This window comes from Diospyros lotus, chromosome 12 (genome assembly GCF_014633365.1).
Source record: "Diospyros lotus cultivar Yz01 chromosome 12, ASM1463336v1, whole genome shotgun sequence".
Taxonomy (NCBI): domain Eukaryota; kingdom Viridiplantae; phylum Streptophyta; class Magnoliopsida; order Ericales; family Ebenaceae; genus Diospyros; species Diospyros lotus.
This window is the reverse complement of record NC_068349.1, coordinates 35,937,707-35,959,483: the sequence shown is the minus strand read 5'-3', so window position 1 is coordinate 35,959,483 and position 21,777 is coordinate 35,937,707. Positions and strand designations below refer to the sequence as shown.

The following is a 21,777-nucleotide window of genomic DNA, read 5'->3' as shown; positions in this document are numbered from 1 at the left end:
CTGAATGGGACTGATTAATGTTGTGACAAGTGGCCGGTGATTCTAGGAGACACTTGTCAAGAGTTTCTGTGGCTACAGTTAGGAAATTAGTTTTTTGGTTAGTCAGTTGCCTTCTTAATACAGCAGGGGCGGGAATGGCAGTTGCCAATTTGTAAGCGGATATATAGATCTGATCAGTTGTAACCATTTGGGAAAATTGAATAAGAATTTATGGTTACCTTCCCCTCTTTCTCTGAATTCTCTCTGTGTCTTCTTTCTCATTCCCTCATTTTTTATTCTTCTTTCTCACTGTGTATCAGTCTGAGACCATATTCTCAGAGCTTTATATGTGCATTATCTTTTTAAATATAAGAAATGAAATAAGGAAAACCTTCAGAGCTTTCAGTTTTGTGCATCACTCCCGTATTCTCATCCCAGTTAAAAGTTAATTGAGAGATACCTAAAGAAATGTGAATGTAGATGCATAACACTCTCCCTACCCTGATACTATAGTAGATAATAGACACTTCATTTAGCCCCTTACTAGAAACTATGATATTCAGAGTCACTAAGCATGGGCACCTGAACCTCCCCTGACAAGAGAATGTAACTATAACAGACAAAAAGCATGAAGACTAGGCATCCATATAGCCTAGAGGCATACCTCAGAAAGCAGAGCAACAACAACAGCAGATATGCAAGGAATCTCTTCAGCAAGTTGGAATATTACACGAACAACAGTAAACACTTGAAGATCCTTCAACTGCAAAAGGAAAAACAAATAGCTCATCAACAACATTTAATCAATCTCTCCATTTTTCATAACCAAACAAATAAAAAAGGTATACCACAGCATTGATTAAATAACAAGAGAGAACAGATTATCTAAAATAAAACTACAGAAAATTTAATCTGCCAACCTGAATGGGTATTGAAGCAACCATTGCAGCTTCAACACCTAAAATAATGCTTGGATCACCACCCCAGCGGAAGTCAATATCCATAGTAATTTGACCTTTCTTAAGGCTTTGAACACGGATCCCTGCAATTTCAAGTAATATGAACTTATTAAATCTATAGAGAAAATGTGCAAGGCTTTACAGAAAAGCCCAAAAGCATGGTATCACATTGGAGTATAGCAGCTCTGAGGGTTAATGCTTCTTGGCCTGTTCATGAAGTTTCCTTGCATCAGAAAGCTTGATACACATTGTTGGGCACATTTCCTAATAGCTTAACATTTTCCTATAACAAGTCATAACATAACATGGTATCAGAAATCTAGTACTAGGAAACCCTAGGTTTGTCTTCTTGTGTGAATTTGTTTCCATTATTCATCTGGTCATGCACCATTGTTCTGTGTATTGGCACCTTTAGTTAAGTCAGACCACACTTAGCCAAAAATAAAAAAATGTTAGACACATGTACATAGCTGCATTTGAGGGGGTTGTTAGAAACCGTGACATACATAGTTAGCACCTTCCCTAACAACTTAAATCTTTTTCGAAACCTGATGACCTAGGACTTTGAACTCCTTAACTTTTTAAAGTAAGGGGGGAAACTCTGTATGCAGGTTAATCCAAGAACTAAACTGCCATAGATCAACTTTTTACAGCAATGCATCGAAGAGGGAATAAAAGAGCCAACCTTGTAGCTTACACCAATCAACCAATTGGCAATGGGTTTCACAATTGGTGTCGCATACTTGGAAGATACCAAAAATCTAGTATGAGGCATATTAAAATTTTATGGAAAGAAGATTTTAGCAATTTTTTGGTTACTTTCTGTCAAAAATTCTCAATTAATTGGTTATAAGTTCAATCTAGGGTTTACTGCCCCTGTAATCTTTCGAGTTCAAGTTAGTTTTACTGTTGGAAATAGACAAGTTAAATAACAAAGTTTAATCTATATATTTTGATGCCTCTCAATTGCAAGACTCCACTGAGTTGTTCTAGACAAGGCTCGTAAAAGCCTTGCAGATGGTGATAGGGTTTCTAGCATCCACAATAAAATTAGAAGTGTGCAGCATCCACAATCAAACTGTCTTGTATAAATTCATCTTTAAACCCTAGCATCTTGATCTTTTAAGTCTTAAACCTAATCCTCAGTTTCCCAATAATGGTAGGCCAGCAACCCACGGTAAAGCACTCCTTAATGTTTCCAAGCAAACTAAGCTTTTCATCTGACCATAAAGCATCTTAAGTATCAGTCTATTCAAGTTTAAATTCTTTCTTAAATCCCAACTATTGTCTCGTTATTCATAAACCCTTAACTTTACAGCCCTAAGTCCCATAGTTAATTGTAGGGCATACTATACAAGCCCTCATCCTACGTGAAATTTCAATGCAACAAGAAGAAAAATGCAATCTATTACCTGCTTATTTAAGAATAAATCCAAAACAAAGAAACTTGATATTGTACTTAGTATCATTGAGATCAAGCAACAATAAATTATTTGTCAAACTTTTCTTTTTTCCCGTTTTGGATAAAATATTTTTTTGTGAACTATGGTGGAGATGAGTATGCTGCAAACATGAAAATCCTAATAAGTTGATACAAGCCAAGAAACATGGGCGTCAACAAGCAACAGACATATAGCACAACACCATAATTTTCAAAAGATACAGAAATTGAAATCGAAAAACAAACAAAAATAGAGATACGGTCTATGTTTTATCATAGATGATTATAGAATCTAAATTATAAAAATAATGAGTTTCAACTTGACTTATACTATATGATATTTTAATTAGTATGTCTAAGTATTGTCACTCCACCTTCAATTACACTAACTTAGAGCGGGAGATTTCCTAAGGGCAAGCCTTGGTAGCAATGGTAAAGCTACTCCTTTGCGACCGATAGGCCATGGGTTCAAGTTGTGGAAACAGCCTAAAAAAAACAATAACAAAAATGTGGAAGGCTGTGTATCCCCTGCCAAATGCAGAGCATTGTGCACTAGGGACACCCTTTTGGAGGGCTAGATTTTCTTCCCCATTGAATAGAAATTCATGCAAAAAAAAGTCAAAAACATGGCCTACCAACAAGACATGATCTCTTGGAATCCCAGGGAACTAAAAACTGGCAGTTTCAAACCGATGATTCCTCTTACAAAGCTGCATATGACTATTATGTCAAATGCATTTGACCCTCAAAATTTGAAGAACTAAGAATAAGGAAAAGATTGACATAAAGATATATAAGCAGAACAGCTGATCGACATTAAAGCAATAGCAAGTGCAAAATTAAGATCTCCTGCAGGTCTTACCTTCAATTTAGGTGCTACATTTCCAAGAGACAATTTGCTGAACTTCAATGAAGTAATTCCAGGAGGTCGATATTCTTCCAATAGTGGTTCAACAGATTCTTTTATTACCATGGTTGCGGCCTGAGAATGAATGCAACCAACAAAATTAGGACATAATAAAAAGAAAGGCATCAGAGACATTATCTGATACCCCAACCATTTTTATATATGCATGGTGATGATTTAAAAGTATACTATATGCATCAATGTCATTTTGACACCTAAAGAGGGTATTGGATTCATTTTGATGATTTTATTTATGCATTGCATGATGTCCATGTGAAATTTGAGTGTAAGAACCTCATCAAAACTGGTAGTTTTAGAATTCCTATAAATGGTGGGTTAAGGGACATCATGGGTTGAGAGTCAAAGACTCCAACATTTAAACTTTTACAAAATCAATCAAAGGAACATAACAATATTGCTAATACATATGCACCACAAGTTGGGTGAGGAGAGGAGATAAAGGCAAAATTTTGGGAAGATTTAGAAGGTTTTGTACACTAATATGTAGTGCAAAGAGATCATTACATAAGATGATTTAAATGGTCATGTCAGTAGAGAAGGAAATGGGCATAGAGATATATATGGAGGTTATGGATTTTAGGCATTAATATTGTGTCAGAGCCAAACTCTGACAGGGGTGAATTCTCCTCGAATTGGGGAGAATTAGGAAATTGAGGGGGAAGAACAGAGAGAATTGAGACAAAATAGACGCGAGAGAGAAAGAAAATAATTAGGCAGGAGAAATGAGTTGTGTGTTGATCTTCGATGCCTTGGGAGTGCGGTATCAGTGAGTTTATATACTGAACCAACTCCTACTAGTGGCGCCAAGGCCCACATTTAAATTCAGGCCTAACTACCTAACTACTCTTCTTGCCTAAACAATCAATCAATCACAATTTCCCCCCCAATTATTACAAATTGCATGCCCGTGACAATTCCCCCCCCCCCCCCCCTAGCACCTTCTTGTCCTCAAGAAGGTTAAAGTAGTCCTGCTATCTTTGGGAACTATTTAAGCATGGAACAATGTTCTAAAACGCACTAGACGCTAGTCAAGCGCCAAGCTGGGGCCTAGCGCCTAGGGGGCCTAGGCGAGGCCTAGGAAAAAAGCTGCTTGTCGCTCGCTAGGGAACATTGTTGCTTGTTGCTCGCTGCAACAAGTAACAGCAACTTGCTGCTTGCTGCAGCAAAGAGCAATGTTTTTTACTTTTTTATAGGAGGCGGAGGAAGATGGATACACACCGGAGGAAGACGAGATCAGCGACGAGAGAGGACAGCCAATAGATGAGATCGGCGATGACGAGAAAGAACAGCCAAGAGATGAGATCGGCGACGACGAGAGAGAACGACCCAAAGACAAGATCAATGGTGGCAGCGAACGACCAAGAAACAAGATCGGCGGTGGCGACGAGAGAGAGAGAGAGACAGAAATGACCCACGACAAACGACCAGAGAGGGAAAAGGGAAATAGGTTGGCCCTAGCTGCGCACAACCTAGGCAGCTTGGGCCGCCTAGGAACCGCCGTGGCCCGATTAATCGGGCCCGACGCCTAGGGGTGCCTAGCAGCCCTTAGTCACGGCAACCAGTGGCTACCTAGGCCGCATTTTCGAACACTAGTCAGGGAGGTACTCCCAAGTGTTGTTTTCTAGGTGTAGATTAGACTATCTCACCAAGACCTGTGTTAAGGGGGTACCCTGTTGGTATAAGATCCTTTTATCAAGGGCGGCCATGGGTTCAACAGCCTCAGTAAGGTGTGGCAATAAGGGAGGCAGGGTTGTGCTTACTGAGTTGGCTCCTACTGACTTCTTTAATAAGGACACATGAAATACCGGTTGGATCTAAGAGTTTGGGGGTAGCTGAAGCTTGTAAGCCACCTTTCCAATCCTAACTACAATGGGATAGGGCTCATAATACCTTGGACTGAGCTTGGAGTGTTGCCCTAGTGCTCAAGCCTTTAAGTGAGATTGTCTGAGTCTCAGGTAAACTTCATCTCCTTCTGTGAATTCTCTGTCACTCTGCTTCCTGTCTGCAAATTGCTCGGTCCTATTATGGGTATTAGCTAATTCCTCCTATAGAACTTGAAGCACTTGTTGTCTCTACTGTTGATAGGAGCCCACCATAGCTATTGTGGTTTCTCCTGATATAGTAGGGAGTAGGGGAGGTTTGTACCCATATAAAGCCTCAAAGGGAGTCATCCGGATAGAACTATGATGGCAGGTATTATACCACCACTAAGCCAATGATAACCATTTGTGTCATTCCTTAGGCTGTAGGAAGCTTAAGCATCTCAAGTAGGTCTCCAAGCATTGGTTCACTTGTTCAGTTTGTCCATTGGACTCTGGGTGATAGGCTGAGGACATGTGCAACTTGGCTCCCAGCTGCTTGAACAATTCCTTCCAAAAGAGACTGGTGAACACCTTGTCTCTATCAAATACAATGGATTAGGGTACTCCATGCAATTGCACCACCCTGTCTAGGAAAAGTCGTGCTACCTCCGGAGCAGTGAAAGGGTGGGTCATTCCGATAAAATGAGAGAATTTAGTGAGTCTATCCACCACAACCAAAATGCAATCCTCCCCCTCGAACTTTGGAAGCCCTTTCAGAAAGTCCATAGAGATGTTAGACCACGCTTGCGTAGGTACAAGGAGTAGTTGCAGTAGCCCAAGGTTGCAACTGTCTTTGTTTTGCACCTCTTACAAATATCACACTACAGCACATACTCCACTACCCATTTTTTTAACCGAGGCCAATGGAGTGGTTGCTTGACCCTCTGGGAAGTATTCTATATTCCAGAATGGCCCCCAAGTGGGAATCCATGTAGAGTGTCCAAAATCTGCCTTTTTAAGGCCTCACTATCTCCAATGACTAATCTCCCTTGGTACCTCAACACTCCATTATGGATAGTGAACCCCGGTCTAGCAATAGGGTCAAGAATGAGCTGTTCCATAATCCCCTTCGTCCACTCATCATGTTCATAGCTAGCACTGACCTCTTGGCACCAATCAGGGACAACCACTATAATGGAGGTCACCACAGCCTCTTCAGTTGTCCCTATAATGGAGGTCACCATAGCCTCTTCAGTGCATCTGGATAAGGCATTAGCAGCTTTATTCTCTCTTCCCCTTCGATATTGGATGACATAATCCAGTCCCATCAATCTTGCCATCCCCTTCTTTTGAAGATGGGTGTGTAACCTCTGCTGCAGGAGGAATTTTAGGCTCTCGTGGTCTGTTTTTATGACAAATTCCCCCCCCCCCAAGTGGTGGCGCCGTTTATCCACTGCAATCAGCATTGCTATTAGCTCCTTATCAACACTAAGTCCCTGATGCCTTGGGCTCAGGGCTTGGCTAATAAAGCCAACAACCTTCCCTCTTGGGATAACATGATGGAAACCCAAAAACGATTCACTGAAACTAAATTCAACAGTCCGATTACAAGAAGAACTAAGCGTTCGAGAAGCCCTTAACTCTCCCAAAACTCAATACAAGAATGATATATATCCTCCTCTTTCCTCCCCCCCCCCCCCCCCTTACATATTCTTCCCCCGCTCCTTCCCAACCGAATTTTGTTACACACGCTTGTTGGGTTGTTACACAACCCAACAATTTCCCTTCCCTACCCTTACGCACATGGCTAGCTGTTATGCCAGCCATCCACTTTACCCCATTTCCCCTACCCCTTCTTTGGTAAGTCAAGAAAACCGAGGGCCTATCATTACTCCCCCCCCCCCCCCCCCCCCCCCAACTTTCACCTTGTCCTCAAGGTGGAAAAAAGGGAACTACTGCTGGATTAAGTGGTAAGGTTCCCAAGTAGCTTCCAATGGGGGTAGCCCCTTTCATTGTATGAGCACTTCAAACTCTTGTAAGTTCTTTCCAGACCTTGGTCGCACTGCCTCCGATTCCACCAGCATCTCAAGGTCTTCAGTAAGCTGTTGAGGAAGCTCCACATTAGCTTCTAATGCCCCTCTTGCCTCCCGTAGCAGTGATACATGAAATACCGGATGAATTGGACAATGAGATGGAAGTATCAGCTTATAAGCTACTGGACCTACTTCCTTCTCAATTTGAAATGGACCATAATAGCGGGTAGCCAACTTTTCATTTGCACGGGCAGCCAACAATTTTTGTCAATAGGGCCTTAACTTCAAATAAACCTAGTCCCCCTCCTTGTACATCACCTCCCTTCTTTTCAAATCTGCCCTCTTCTTCATCACAGCTTGTGCTCTCATCAGTTGGGTTCAATTCATCAAGAATTAAGTCTCTCTCAACCAGCTGTTGTTCCACCATTGAAACAGGGGTGGTTCCCTTCTCAAACCTCAATAAGGGTGGTGGTTCTCGCCCATACACTGCTTGAAATGGAGTCACCTTGGCAGCAATGTGGTAGGAGGTGTTATACCATAATTCAGCCCAAGGTAGCCATATGTACCAAGCTTTCGGTTTTGAGGAAGCAAAACAGCGAAGGTAGGTTTCTAAAGTTCGGTTAAGTACCTCAATTTGCCCATCCGTTTGAGGGTGATAGGCCATGCTTCTATTGAATTCGGTACCTTGTAGTCGAAACATCTCCTCCCAAAATTTGCTCATGAAATTTTGTCTCTATCCGATACAATGAACCTTGGAATTCCATGAAGTCTCACCACTTCTTTAATAAAAATTTCAGCCACCTCCCCAGCTGTAAACGGGTGTTTAAGCCCAATGAAATGCCCGTACTTACTAAGTCTGTCCACCACCACCAAAATGGAATCCATCTTGCCCAACTTCAGCAACCCTTCAATGAAGTCCATAGCAATATTGTCCCAAATTTGGGTTGGGATCGGGAGAGGCTGCAAGAGTCCCCCTAGGGCTAAAGCCATACACTCATTTTGTTGGCAAACTAAGCAATCACTTACGTACTTGTGTATTTCCTTCTTCATCCCCTGCTAACAAACATTTGCTGCTGCCCTCTTGTAGGTTTTTAAGAATCCAGAGTGTCCCCCTATGCTGCCATCATGCCCCTCATGAAATAACAATGGAATGAGAGTGGAGCCCTTGGGTAAGTACAACCTGCCCTTATAAAGGAGAAAACTGTCCACTAGTTGGAAGTTAGGGTGTGAATTAGAATCAACCTGAAGCTCCCGAATAAGTTTTTGCAGTCTTGCATCAGCCTTCAATTCATTGGCTAACTTATCTATTTGGACCACTTTAGGCACTGTTAAGGCCAGTATTTGTGTTGGGTGGCAGATCCTAGACAGCCCATCAACAGCTTTGTTTTCCAAGCCGAGCGGGTATTGTATCTCAAATTGAAACCCTAGCAATTTCACCATCCATCTCAAGTATTCCGGATTCACTACCCGCTGTTCCATTAAGTATTTGGGACTCCTTTGATCTATTCGCACCACAAACTTCTGCCCTAACAAGTAATGTCTCCATTTTTGGACAGCAAACACTATGACCATTAATTCCCTCTCATAAACAGATTTTTTTCTCCCCAACTGATTGAAAGCATGACTGAAATAAGCAATAGGCCTTTGCTCTTGCATTAATACAGCCCCCATACCTTGTCCCGATGTATCAGCCTCAATAACAAAGGGCTTCCCAAAGTTCGGTAAGGCTAAAACGGGTAAGGATACCATTTTAGCCTTAAGTTGTTGGAAGGCCTGCTCAGCTACCTTGTCCCCAAAGAAGTTATTCTTCCTCAACCTCTCCGTTAGCCGCCTTGCTAACCTGCCATAATCCCGCACAAATCGTCTATAATACCCCGTAAGGCCAAGGAACCTCCTCAATTCCTTAATCGATGTGGGAGTAGGCCACTCTAGCATGGCTTGTATCTTACTTTGATCAGCTAAAACCCCGAGATGAGATATCATGTGGCCTAAATATTCGATTTCCAACTATCCAAAAACGCATTTCTTCCTATTGGCAAAGAGCTGGTTGTCCGCTAGTACCTTTAAGACACAACATAGATGATGTGCGTGCTGTTCGAAATCCCTGCTATACACCAATATGTCATCAAAGAACACCAACACAAAACGTCGTAAATAATCTCTAAAAACATCATTCATCAAAGATTGGAAGGTGGATGGCGCATTCGTCAGCCCGAATGGCATTACTAGGAACTCGTAATGCCCTTCATGAGTCTGAAAAGCTGTCTTGAGAACATCTTCCGACTTAACTCTAATCTGATGGTAACCAGATTTTAAATCGAGCTTGGAGAAGACCTTGGCACCATGCAACTCATCAAGTAACTCCTCTATCACAGGTATAGGAAATTTATCCGATATAGTGACCTTGTTCAAGGCCCTATAGTCCACACAAAATCGCCACCCTCTATCCCTTTTTTTAACCAATAAAACCGAACTCAAGAATGGGCTGGAACTAGGCTGTATAATTCCAACCGCCAGCTTCTCAATTTCATTTTTTTGCAAATAGGAGTATCAGTAGGGCCTTACATTCACTGGTGTGGTTCCCAGAACCAGGTTGATGATGTGATCCTTCCTCCTGCAAGGTGGCAACCCCTCCAGTGTCTAAAAAACCCTCTCAAACTCAGCCAACACCCCCCCCCCCCCCCCAGCACCTCTGGAACTGCCTCTTGAGCTTCTTTGATCTCTGCTGCCATGGTTCCCAACTCTAACAGCATTCTTTCCCCACTTTCCCTAAAGGCCTTCACCATCGCCTTCAAGGATACCAAGGTCTTACTCAAGCTAGGGTCCCCTTGTAAGGTTACTGTTATGCCTCCTACCTGAAATTTCATTGTGAGAGCCTTCCAATCCACATTCATTTTTCCAACAGCCGCTAGCCACTTCATCCCTAAAATCACATCCGAACTTCCCAAGTCCAGAGGTAAAAAATCCTCTATGATTTGCAGATTTTGGAGATTAAGCTTCACTCCCTTGCAAATTCCAGCCCCTTACACTGCTATTCCAGTCCCCATAATTACCCCATAACCAGCTATCTCCTCCCTTGGTAACTCCAAATGTCACACCAGCTCGGTTGCTATGAAGTTATGAGTTGCCCCACCATCTATGAACACCACCACGGCTGCCCCTTGATGTCCCCTTTGAGCTTCATAGTTTGTGGTGTAGTCAAACCAACCACAGAATTCATAGAGAGCTCAATTACCTCCCCATCCTGCCCCGGCTCTCCTACTAACTCTTCCAACCTTTCTTCCCCTTCCACCTCTTCTACCTCTTCATCATATATCATCATTACTTGCAGCTCTTTGTTTTTGCACTTGTAGCCTATAGTATACTTCTCATCACAACGAAAACATAGGCCCTTATCTCTTTTTGCCTTCCACTCCGCCTCACTAAGCCGCTTAAAGGGTGATTATCCCCTCGCCCATAGGTTTGTGGCCGATGTGGGTTAGGAGGATGGACCATTGTCAGTTTTGGGGGCTGTTGTGAGGGTGGCAGAATTTCCCCTCGCTGGAGAATTGAGATTGGGTTTGGCCCGGCCGATCCCTTATTTGAACCTTCTCCAACCGCCCCTCTCCGAACCACTTGATTCCGCTCCTCTATCCGTTGGGCTAAGTCCATCATCTACCCCAAACCCCTTGGCCTCAACACCCTCAACTCAGCCTTGATTTCAGGTTTTAACCCATTTATGAAATGCCCTTCCAGCATGGCTTCCGGCAAGTTTTCAAGGGGGGATGCCAATGTCTCGAAGCATTGGCGGTACTCCATGACAGTTACCTTCTGCCGAAGGGCTATAAACCTTTCCTCAACAGAGCCTTCTTAGGCTGGTCGGAAGCAACTTCTCAACAAAAGTTTGAAGTCCTCCCAGCCTCTCACCCTTCGCCGCTTTTCCTCCCATTGGAACCACGACAAAGCAGCTCCATCCAAACACAAAGCAGCTGCATCGACCTTCTCCTCATCAGTCATCCCCGTCATAGCAAAATATCGTTCGGCTCTGAATATCCAGCCGTCCGGATCGTCGCCTTTGAAGAGAGGCATCTCCAAACGTCACCCTCTGATTTCCAGCCGCCAACTCCCATCGCCACCTCCTATCTCGGCGCGCCGCATCCCCACATTCGGGGTCGCCTCGAAATCTTGAAAGAATTCCGTCGGCTGGCCTCTCATCTTCTCCTTGCTTTTCTGCTCACGTTTTTGCTCTTCCCACTTCGTTCTCATCCATGCGAACTACTCCAACAAGTTCACGACATTCGTCTCCACCGATTAAACACTCTGTTGCATACCTTCCATCCTCCCTTCCAATTCACCCACTCGGTCGATCCAGTTCACCATTAGGATCGGTGACGCTCTGATACCAAAATGATGGGAACCCAAAAATGATTCACTGAAACTGAATTCAACAGTCCGATTACAAGAAGAACTAGGCGTTCGAAAGGCCCTTAACTCTCCCAAAACTTAATACAAGAATGATATCTATCCTCCTCTTTCCTCTCCCCCCCCCCCCCTTACATATTCTTCCCCCGCTCCTTCCCAACCAAATTCTGTTCCACGCGCTTGCTGGGTTGTATTTCCCTTCCCTACCCTTACGCACATGGCTGGCTATTATACCAGCCATCCAATTTACCCCCTTACCCCTGCCCCCTACCCCTTGGACCTTCTTTGGTAGGTCAAGAAAACCGAGGGCCTATCATAACACTGCCCCCACTCCTATACTACTAGCGCCAGTCTCCAAAATGAATGATTTGGAGAAATCAGGGAGTCCCAAGGTAGGTATTTCACTCATCGCTTTTTTGAGTTGCTTAAAAGCCTCTTCTGCCTTCTCATCCCATCTGAATCCCTCCTTCTTCAGCAAACTGGTGACGAGCCTACTAATCACCCCATAATCTTTCACGAACCTCCTGTAATAGCATGTTAGGCCCAAGAATCCCTTTAAGGCCTTTACTGATGTAGGCCACATAGCAAACACCTTCTTAGGGTCAGTGCTCACTCCTGCACTGGATATTACATGTCCCAAATATTCCACCTTTGGCTGGGAAAAAGCACACTTAGACCTCTTAATAAACAGTTGATTGAATCTCAAGACCTCTAGGGCAATTTTTAGGTGACTTAGGTGTTGTTGTTGGAACGAGGGGCTGAAAACAAGAATGTCATCAAAGAAGACTAATACGAATTTGAGGAGGTAGGGTTCAAAAATGTGATTCATTAAGGCCTGAAATGTGGCAGAGGCATTTGTTAGGCTGAAGGGCATTACCAAAAATTCATAATGCCCTTGATGAGTGGTGAAGGTTGTTTTAGGGATATCATCAGGGTTCATTCAAATCTAAATCTCAAGTCCAGCTTAGTGAATACCATGGCATGTTTCAATTCATCAAGTAGGCCTTCTATTATAGGAATAGGGAATTTGTTCTTTACTGTATGGGAATTGAGTTGGCGATGATCTATGAAAAGACACCAACTCCTGTCCTTGTTTTTAACTAGAAGTGTGGGTGAGGCATAGGGGCTTTAACTTGGTCGAATGATTGACCTTGGCAACATGTCTTTGATCAAATTTTCGATCTTGGCTTTCTGTTTAGATGGATACCAATAAGCTCGAATATTAATGAGTTTAGTGTTGGGTTTCAAAACAATGGAGTGATCAAATTGTCTATGGGGGTGGCAATGATTTGGGTTCCTCAAATAGGTCCTTAAACTCAAGCAATAGTTTATTAAGGGAGTCTATTTCGTGTACCTTCCACGGTTGCTGGTGGATGGTCTCCCCTGCTTCCTCTTACTTTGCCTCACCTCCTTCATGCTCCACTACATGAATTGAAAATAGCTAGGCCACTTGAGTTCATTTGGACTTTAGGATCTTCTGTAGCTTCGTATCGATTATCATCTTACAGATCCCTATCTTGGGGCTACCAATAAGAGTCATCCTTCTCCCATTTTTCTCGAACGTGACTTCCATTTTATTAAAGTCAAAACTAATAGGGCTAAACACCCTTCATCCAGTCCACATCAAGGACTATGTCACAACCCCCTAACTTCAACAACCTCAAGTCAGCTTCAAAAGGCTCTCCATGCATTTCCCAATAAAACCCTTCACATGCAGACCGGCACATCACCTTGTTGTCGTTTGCAAAAGTCAGAGACAGCAGATGAGTCCCTATCAACTCACACCTCAATCTCTTGGTTGTCCCTTCATCGAGGAAGCTATGTGTGCTTCCACTGTCAATCAAGACCATTAGTCGGTGATCCTTTACCTTTCCCTCCACCCATATGATCTTGTTGTTAGCAAGACCTCTGAGGGCATGGAGTGATATCTCTACATTCTCTTCCCCTTCTTCATCACCTTGGGGAAGCTCTCCATCATCATTTTCCTCCATCTCCTAGTCTCCTTCTATCAACAGAAGCTGCCTCCTACACTGATGTCCAGGGCCATACCGATCGCCACAATGGAAGCATAGCCCCGCCTTCCTCCTCTGCTCAACGAGTTTCTCGTTGTTTATGGGCACAGGGACTAAGGCAGAGGATTGACCCCCTCCTATGCTCCCTTGATTCATTCTGCCCCTTCTCTCCCTATCCCTTTGCTCCCCATCTGGATCATTCCATAATTCATGGCCCTCATTTGTCCCCTTTGCTTCCTCATTAACGCCTCCATCATCAGCTCATGCAGCCTTACACACTCTGCGACCTACTTTATCGTTCTAGGCTGCTGCATTTTTACAGTGGGCCTCAATTCCTCACTTTAGTCCACTCACAAAACTAGAGACAAAGTACCCCTCGGTCAAGTGTGGGTTCAGGATCAACATAAGGGATCTGAGTTCTTCAAACTCCAATTGGTACGATTGCACCATCCCCTCTTGACGGAGGTTGTTAAACTCCTCTACCACATCCATCATATTTCTGTCACCGAACCTTCCACATAAATCCTCCACAAACTCCGCCCACCGACAACCCTCTTTAGATCTTATCCATCCTTGAAACCATGCATCCCCCGCGTCGTTCAAGTATGCAGCCACGAGGGCCACTCGCTGCTGTTCTGGCACACCATAGAAATTAAACATCCTTTCGCACCTACACACCCACCACCTCGGATTCACTCCATCAAACATAGGGATCTCCAACTTAGGAAATGGAAATCTAGGCTGATGGGGAGCAGCCTGAGTTCCTAGTCTCCTCTCCATGGTGTTTTACCCTACCACCACTGGATCTGCCTCAAATTCATAGGCGTCCTCTGTTTGTGGGGCCGAAGTATGCCCCGGTAAGATCAGATCGAATCTCTCCCGAGGAGGGAATTTTGGGGAGAGCCTTACCTGGTGTTAGCTGGTAACCATCCTAATGAACAATTGCATCTACTCCTTCAGTTGGTTGTGTTGTTTCCGATTCTCCTCCCGCCACCGATCCATGGCTCCTTCAATCCTCTTCTCCACCATTGCTTCCATGGAGGATTCCATACTTCCCATCCTGATCTGCATATCAGTCACCACCATGGTGACTGCCTAAAATTGTGCCTCCATTTGCTTCATGCATGTGCCGTCAGCCCTGGCGAATTCTAGTGCTGATAACTGCCCAAGGATCCTGCTATGATACCAGAATGTTAGAGCCAAACTTTGATTTCTCCTCGAATTGGGGAGAATTAGGAAATTGAGGGGGAAGAACAGAGAGAATTAAGAGATAATAGACGTGAGAGAGAAAAGAATTAGGCAAGAGAAATGAGTTGTGTATTGATCTTCAATGCCTTGGGAGCGCAGTATTAGTGAGTTTATATACTAATCTAGCTCCTACTAGTAGCGCTAAGGCCCACTTGATCACAATTACATGAGTAGTTTAAATTTAAATTTAGGCCTAACTGCCTAAGTACTCTTCCTACCTAAACAATCAATTAACCACAATTTTCCCCCTAATTATTACAAATTGCATGCTTGTGACATATTGTTAATTTTATCTCTTTTGTTTATTTCCTATTTTCTTTTGTTTCCTAATTTCTTTTGACCCCTTTAGTTATTTGGTTCCATTACTATTCTAATTAGACTCAGATTGTGGAATCCTAGTTAGAGTAGAATTATAGTTATAAGTTTCCTATATATGGTAGTCTAGGTTGTGCTTGAAGTTAGCTTTTGATTATTGACATCGATTATTGAACTTATTTGAGTTTTTGAGTTTGTTCTTGTGTTTTTGCTTTCAGGTTCAGCATCAATGAGAACTACTTACCAGAGAAAAAAAAAAACTCTTCATGAGAGCAAAGCACAAAATTCACATGCAAGTCATGTTAATGCACAAGATTTCAATAAAAATTCCTTAGCTTTGTGAGAGATTGCTTGAATACTCCCTCCCTCTCTCAATTGGGTTGAGACAAAATGAGCTAAGTTATGCTCTCTTACCACTTTTTGGTGAATATTTATATCCTTGATGTAGGAGCAATCTTGACCATGATTTTATTTAATCCAGTGCTCTCAATTTAATAAGGGCATTTACATGTCCTCCTTGCATATCTACATATGCATAAAACCTTGGGGGAGACCAAAGGGTCTGCTTACTTGTGGAAAATGATTCCCAGTTTTTTGTCTCCAATTTTCTACAAAATCTCTAGTTTTCATTTTCCATAGAAAATCCAAAAAAACACAACCAAATGCTAGAAATACAGAAAATTAATTTTCAACCAAGAAAATTGGAACATATGGTTTAGAAAAATGAGAGGTATTTTAATTTCTTTTGTGCAACTTGCGTTAGAGAAGGAGACGGAGATGATTTGGGGAAATTTTTCAAAAACCATGTTTTCCAAATATCAAAGATTAAGGAAAACTTAGAAAACTAATTTTAGGAGTTTTCAAAGTTCAGTTTGATTTTGGAAAACCTTGTTTTCCAAATCTCCACTTTCTGTTTGGAAAATTTTTGTATAAAACAAGTTTTCCAATTTTCTGTCTTCTATTGAGTAATTTTCTAGAAAATTGGGGCTGTTTTCCACAACTGAACAGCCCCCAAAGGTCTCTACATTTTCTCTTATTATTTTTATCCTTCTTTACTTATATAGTTGAGAAGCCATTACTACCTCAGCCACTTTTGTCACACTATTGCACCTTTTGGGAAACTTTTGCCTATATAATAATATTTCATTCATATCCCCCTGGGGAAGACCCATACCCACTGTTTAAACTCTATTTTTCCATCATAACACTCCCCCCTACCTCAATAGACCTGTCACATCAGCAACTTTTGACGATTTTTTCACTAAATCTCCTCATTTTTTTGCAATGCACAATCAACTGGGCCAAGCCTCTCAATTGATTAAAGTGAACCAGTGAGCTATATTGTTCAGATTGCACCTCTCAGTCGGCTGGGTCAATCTCACCGTCACTTCCAGTCTTTGCCTCCCAGCTGACTGACTGAGTCTATACTTTCAGTCGAGTGAATGCCTCCAGATTTAAATTCTCCTTTCCTCGGTCCATATCACATTTAGACAACTCCAGAACAATACAACACATCCTAAACTCACTTTACCAAAATACTAAATTTCTCCTAACCAAACATTTAATTTTCTGTTTGTGAGAAGTTAACACACAAAAGACTGGGGTATTACAGGGAGAGTCTTTCTCAAGTCTGAAAACTTCTCATTCATTATATTGAGTTCACTAATCTCACATCAAATTTTGTCACAAAATTCCACCATTTGACCTACCTTGAATTTTGGGCCCTACAGCAGGTGCCATGTAAAACGAAGTGTCTCATCAACTGCAGAAAAATACACTTCTCACATATCACAGACCCCTAATCTCAACCTACTCAATTTGACATTCATCATGATCTTATATGAAGTGCCTCTCCAAATCTCGGCCCAATTTTGTCATTTTGGCTAGATGTTTTTGTTTTTGAAAGAATGATCACATTTCCAAAATGAATCCCAATACCCCCTTAGGTATCTAAATGACCTCTATTAGATATTTAAATAATCACCATGCATATATTAAAAGGGTCAGGGTATCACACAATTGCCAGCCTAAACAAGGGTAAATTCCACACAGCACCCTTGAGGTCTAATAAAAATGCACTAAACACCCTTGTGTATTCAAAAATAACACCGACTAGCCTTAACTTTCATGACCATGCAAAACTTTCCCACATCATTAGTTACTGCCATTAAAATTTCTAAAATGACCAAACTACCTCAATTTTTCTCCCACCTTTATCTCTCTCCCCTCTCCACCTAACTGCCAAAAAATCATCAAAAACCCATGGTTGCCTCTCTCTCTCTCTCTCTCTCTCTCTCTCTCTCCCTCCTTTTGAACCCAGCCATCTGGATTCCAATCAGAACCCATCATGGACATTAGGTTCCAGTTGAATCCCACATGGCTATGATGTTGGGTTTTGACTGGAACCCAGATGAGAGAAGTGTGCGTGTGTGTGTCTGTGTGTGTGTGTTTTTTTTTTTTTTTTTTTTTGGGGGGGGGGGGGGTGTTGGGGGGGGAGTCAACAGCAGAGAGAGTTACCCCACCACGATCCATCTCTTTACTGACTAAACCCACCGTGCCAACAATCAATAGGGAACAAATTGGTTTTCTTTGTACCCTACCACCACTGCAGACATAGTGGGGTTCAAGAAGATCACATCACAAACACTTCTACTATCAAAAGGAGGGAAGGGGGGGAGGTAGGGGGTTCATCATCGTTGGGGAGGAGAGGAGAGAGAAAGAGAGAGCTAGGGGGGGGGAGGATAGAGAGACCTCACATAGAGGAGAGAGATCAGAGAGTTTAAATACAGGGTCAAAATGGTCAATTCCCATGCTTTGTTGATGGTAAGGGAGGTTTTTGCTATTTTGGAACACACAAGGACAGTCACTACCATTTCACCAAACCTCAAGGGTGTCACGTGGAATTTACCACCTAAACAAACATGGCAACAGTTAGCAGCATAAAGAAAGCACAAATTATAATGGAATAGATCATATTTCAAATAACAAGATGAAAGACTTCCATGCATCAATTTACTCAAGACAGTAAGATCTTCCATTTGACATACAGACGTGCATCATGCCAAACTTTACACGATTTCCCCAAAGGCACCTCTAAAATCAATAATTTAGATGACCATCGGATTACAAAAATCAGAATAAGCAGGGTAGTTTATGGGTTAACCAACACAGCATGTCTTCTTTCGTGGGCTTCAGCCATGATCAAAAATGTGTGTCATGTGGCTATCAGAAATGTACCTCTATGAAAGATGGATCATAATTAGGTCAGTTCCAAGTATTCTTTTCCCCTTCTTTAACAAACTTGGCACTCACTCTAACATCCTTCTTGCTGAGGTTTATCAAATCTTGTCACCAAGAGTTATTAATTTGATGCATGAAATAAAAAGCTAAAAGATAATAACAGATCATCTGAATATTGATTATGCCGTCTAATAAAGTTTCATCTTTTTTCAGAAATGTTGAACTTGGTTAAATCAGAAATTAATTGCATGCATGGCCTATAAGACTTCCTTTACAAACTCCAAAAACATAAAAAGGAAGAAACTGTCTCGGCGTCTCTAGCTATCAACCTAGAGGGATAGAATAACCCTTTACCTAAATCATGAGGGCATAACAAAGGAGGGAAATGCAAGATGTGTGATATGAGATTACCAGAAGTACTATCATACTTCCACATTTAGTTATAGATACAATTGTTCAGTGAATGCATGGGATTGGAGTCATTGGACAGGTGCAATACAGTGGCAGAGGTAATGCAATTGACCTCTGCAATTGATCAAACTCCATGAAGAACTGCAAGGTTTGTTAGTGCAATCAAGAAGCGTATCTCAAAAGTGATAGATAAAAACATGCAGCTAATAATTCATCAATATCTTCTTTGTGTGATACAGGAAATAAGTTAAGAATATTACATCTGCAACAAATGGCCACAGCTTGCTCAATTGCTTGTTCAGCCATTTTACCTGAAAGAGGAAGCCAAAAATATAAGACCAGTCCAACACTGACATGTTCATAGAACTATAAACATCCAGAAACCTTAAAATGATGTCATGCAGCATGCAACATTCAAAACCATTTCAATAGAACTTTTAAACTGACTAGTCCACTAGTTAAAAAAGTATACCAAAGAAGAAAGAAGAGAGCAACACAACTCATTTCAAATTTGAATCACAAAAACATTTCTAGTGTGCCCTGTGCTTGGGAGATTCTCAGTGTTCCCTTCTCTGATCTTATCTCTTTGCCTGTTGCAGAATGATTATACTCCCTGCTCCCCCAGCACACAAGGCCCACCGGTTTTGCGAGGCTTGAGGGAGGGTTGTATTTGTATGCAGTCTTCCCCTTACTTTTTTGCAAAGAATCTGTTTTGAAAACTCAGACTCATGGCCTTCGGTCATAAAGGAATAGCCTTACTGTTGCTACTAAGTGTGAGCTCATCCACATAATCAATCTCCTTATCCATGTTCCTAAACACCTTCTCAATGCTCTTCTCTCTTCTCTATGCTAAAGTTCTTCCGTTCCATCCATTAAGAAATAAGATTTCATGACACCTCTCGTTCATGGCAGAAAAAGCATAAAATGGAATATAGGCTAATCTCATCTAATTGAATATCTATTAAGAGGGTATAACTGTCATTTGTTTTTCAACATTCTATGATTCCATCCATTTCCACTACTCTCCCAAACAAAGAGAAAACATTTTACATTACGCTCCATCCCCTACTCCACCACACAACAAGAAAAAATTCTACATTTTGTTCCACTCTTTTCCCTTCTATTCCATTACTAACCCTCTCCAAAACAAGGTTGTAAAGAAAAGATAACAACAAATTCAACCAACAATTTTAGAAAAAAATAAAAATACTCAAAGATTACCCAAAAAATCAATAATTTGTTTATTGCTATGATGGAGATGGTCATGTCCCTTCTTTGGTAAATAAAAAAAGAGCTTTCTTTCTTTCATTCGTCCACCACATCATATATCTTATACCCTAGTCAGACACTCAAAATCACATGCAATTCCAAATTTCAATTGATATAATTTTGTTAGCATGCCATTCAATTTGAGTTTCTTCTATCTTGTATGCAGCACTGTTCACGAGTACTTTTGTTAAATTTTCTCTCACAATTATATTAGAAACATTATCACAAACTTCTTAATCTATTCATCTAGTCATGAAGTCCCAAGATTATAGAAGTGCCAGAATATTACAAATAAGCTGCCTCTTAAGGGCAATGCAAATATAAGCAAAGGTGGTCCACATCATGTTGTATTGATTCAACTAATATCCAAAGATTTAAGAGTTCAGGATTAACGATAGCACAAATAAAGTAACTGAACGAACTGAATACAAAAAGGCTCCCATTCAGAACTTCAAAATGTCCAAACCTGTTCAAAGACAGGGAAAGAAATCCATTCAGGAAAGTTTTCACCACAAATTTTCTTCAGATCATCTCTGCTGAGGGACCCAAGAAATTTGATATCAACAGCCTATCAGAGAAATATATAAAATGAATGAGAACACAATGGCATGCAAAGCTTGAGCACAATGTTTTAATAGAAGCATGGTTCAGCAATCAAAATAATCTTAGTAAGGCAATGATCAGAGAAAAAAAAAATCTTGAATTCTGATTTATATCTGAAGATTCTGAACATTATTCACTAAATACTCCACTCTTATTTTTCATGCCGTCATAACCTCTCTTTTATTTCATATTGTCAGGGTGCAAAACAATCATTCACCATCATTTGCTTACATGTATATTGGAGTAGACATTCCACCCAGTGATTATGGAGGATGACCTTTTTGAGATAAAGATGAGCTAAGACTCTTCAGCAATTCAGAGGAGGCTTTATACTATCCATTTCAGGGAGTTTGTCCAATAATCTTTTTCAAGCCTCTAGAATTACCTGTATCTCTTTATCTATTTGTTAATAATTTGTCTGCATAACTACTGTTTTTTTATCAAGAAAACAAGTGATGTTTAACTGCATAACTACAGTTAAACATCACATTTTCTTTTCCATTTTGCATTTTTTTGTCACCTAAAAGGACAGGAGACATCAAAGTGGATCAAACTCTATACATGCGAGCAAGCGAGAGAGAGACTTATACCTACTCCTGTTTCAATTTAACTCTTATGTTCCCCATTGTCTACCCATGTTCACCATATATGACAAGGGGTAATACATGGGGTATGTGCACCCTTACTGGCTCTTCTGGTTTTAACAACATTTGAAAGAAAAGGAGCTCATATTTTATACCAAAGAAAATTTTAAATACTTTAACATGGATAAGAGATGAAATCTCATCTTCACTCCAAATTCCATTTACCTCAAGTACATTTTAAAACAGTAAATTCATCTCATTTTGAATATTAACCAATACAAGTCATATTTAATGGTTCACAACATGTCTGTGTCTTAAAATATCATATTTATTGTTGGAAAATGATTTTAATTAAGTACATTAAATTAATGAGATGGAACCCAATAGGCTTGTCCATCCAAAAGACATACATTAACTGGAGAAGTTATACATTAATTAAGAACTCCAAAAGACATTTAGAAATTAAGAAGGTATCCTAAAAGACATAAGTTAACAAGTCCAAAGGACTTGTTTTATTAAAACATTCATAAAGAAAATATCTGCATAAATTAT

General features: G+C 41.2%; 1 protein-coding gene across 1 annotated transcript in view; it reads right to left on the bottom strand.

The window, feature by feature from the left end:
• The window catches only part of LOC127814148 (calcium-dependent lipid-binding protein), a 30,864-nt gene that overhangs the window by 6,839 nt on the left and 2,248 nt on the right, over window positions 1-21,777 (bottom strand). The window contains exons 3-7 of the mRNA XM_052355432.1: window positions 20,505-20,606; window positions 19,030-19,080; window positions 3,253-3,361; window positions 900-1,033; window positions 644-742 (exon numbers count right to left, since the gene is read on the bottom strand). Of these exons, the coding sequence (XP_052211392.1) occupies window positions 644-742; window positions 900-1,033; window positions 3,253-3,361; window positions 19,030-19,080; window positions 20,505-20,606 (495 nt within the window). The remainder of the gene's footprint in view (window positions 1-643; window positions 743-899; window positions 1,034-3,252; window positions 3,362-19,029; window positions 19,081-20,504; window positions 20,607-21,777) is intronic.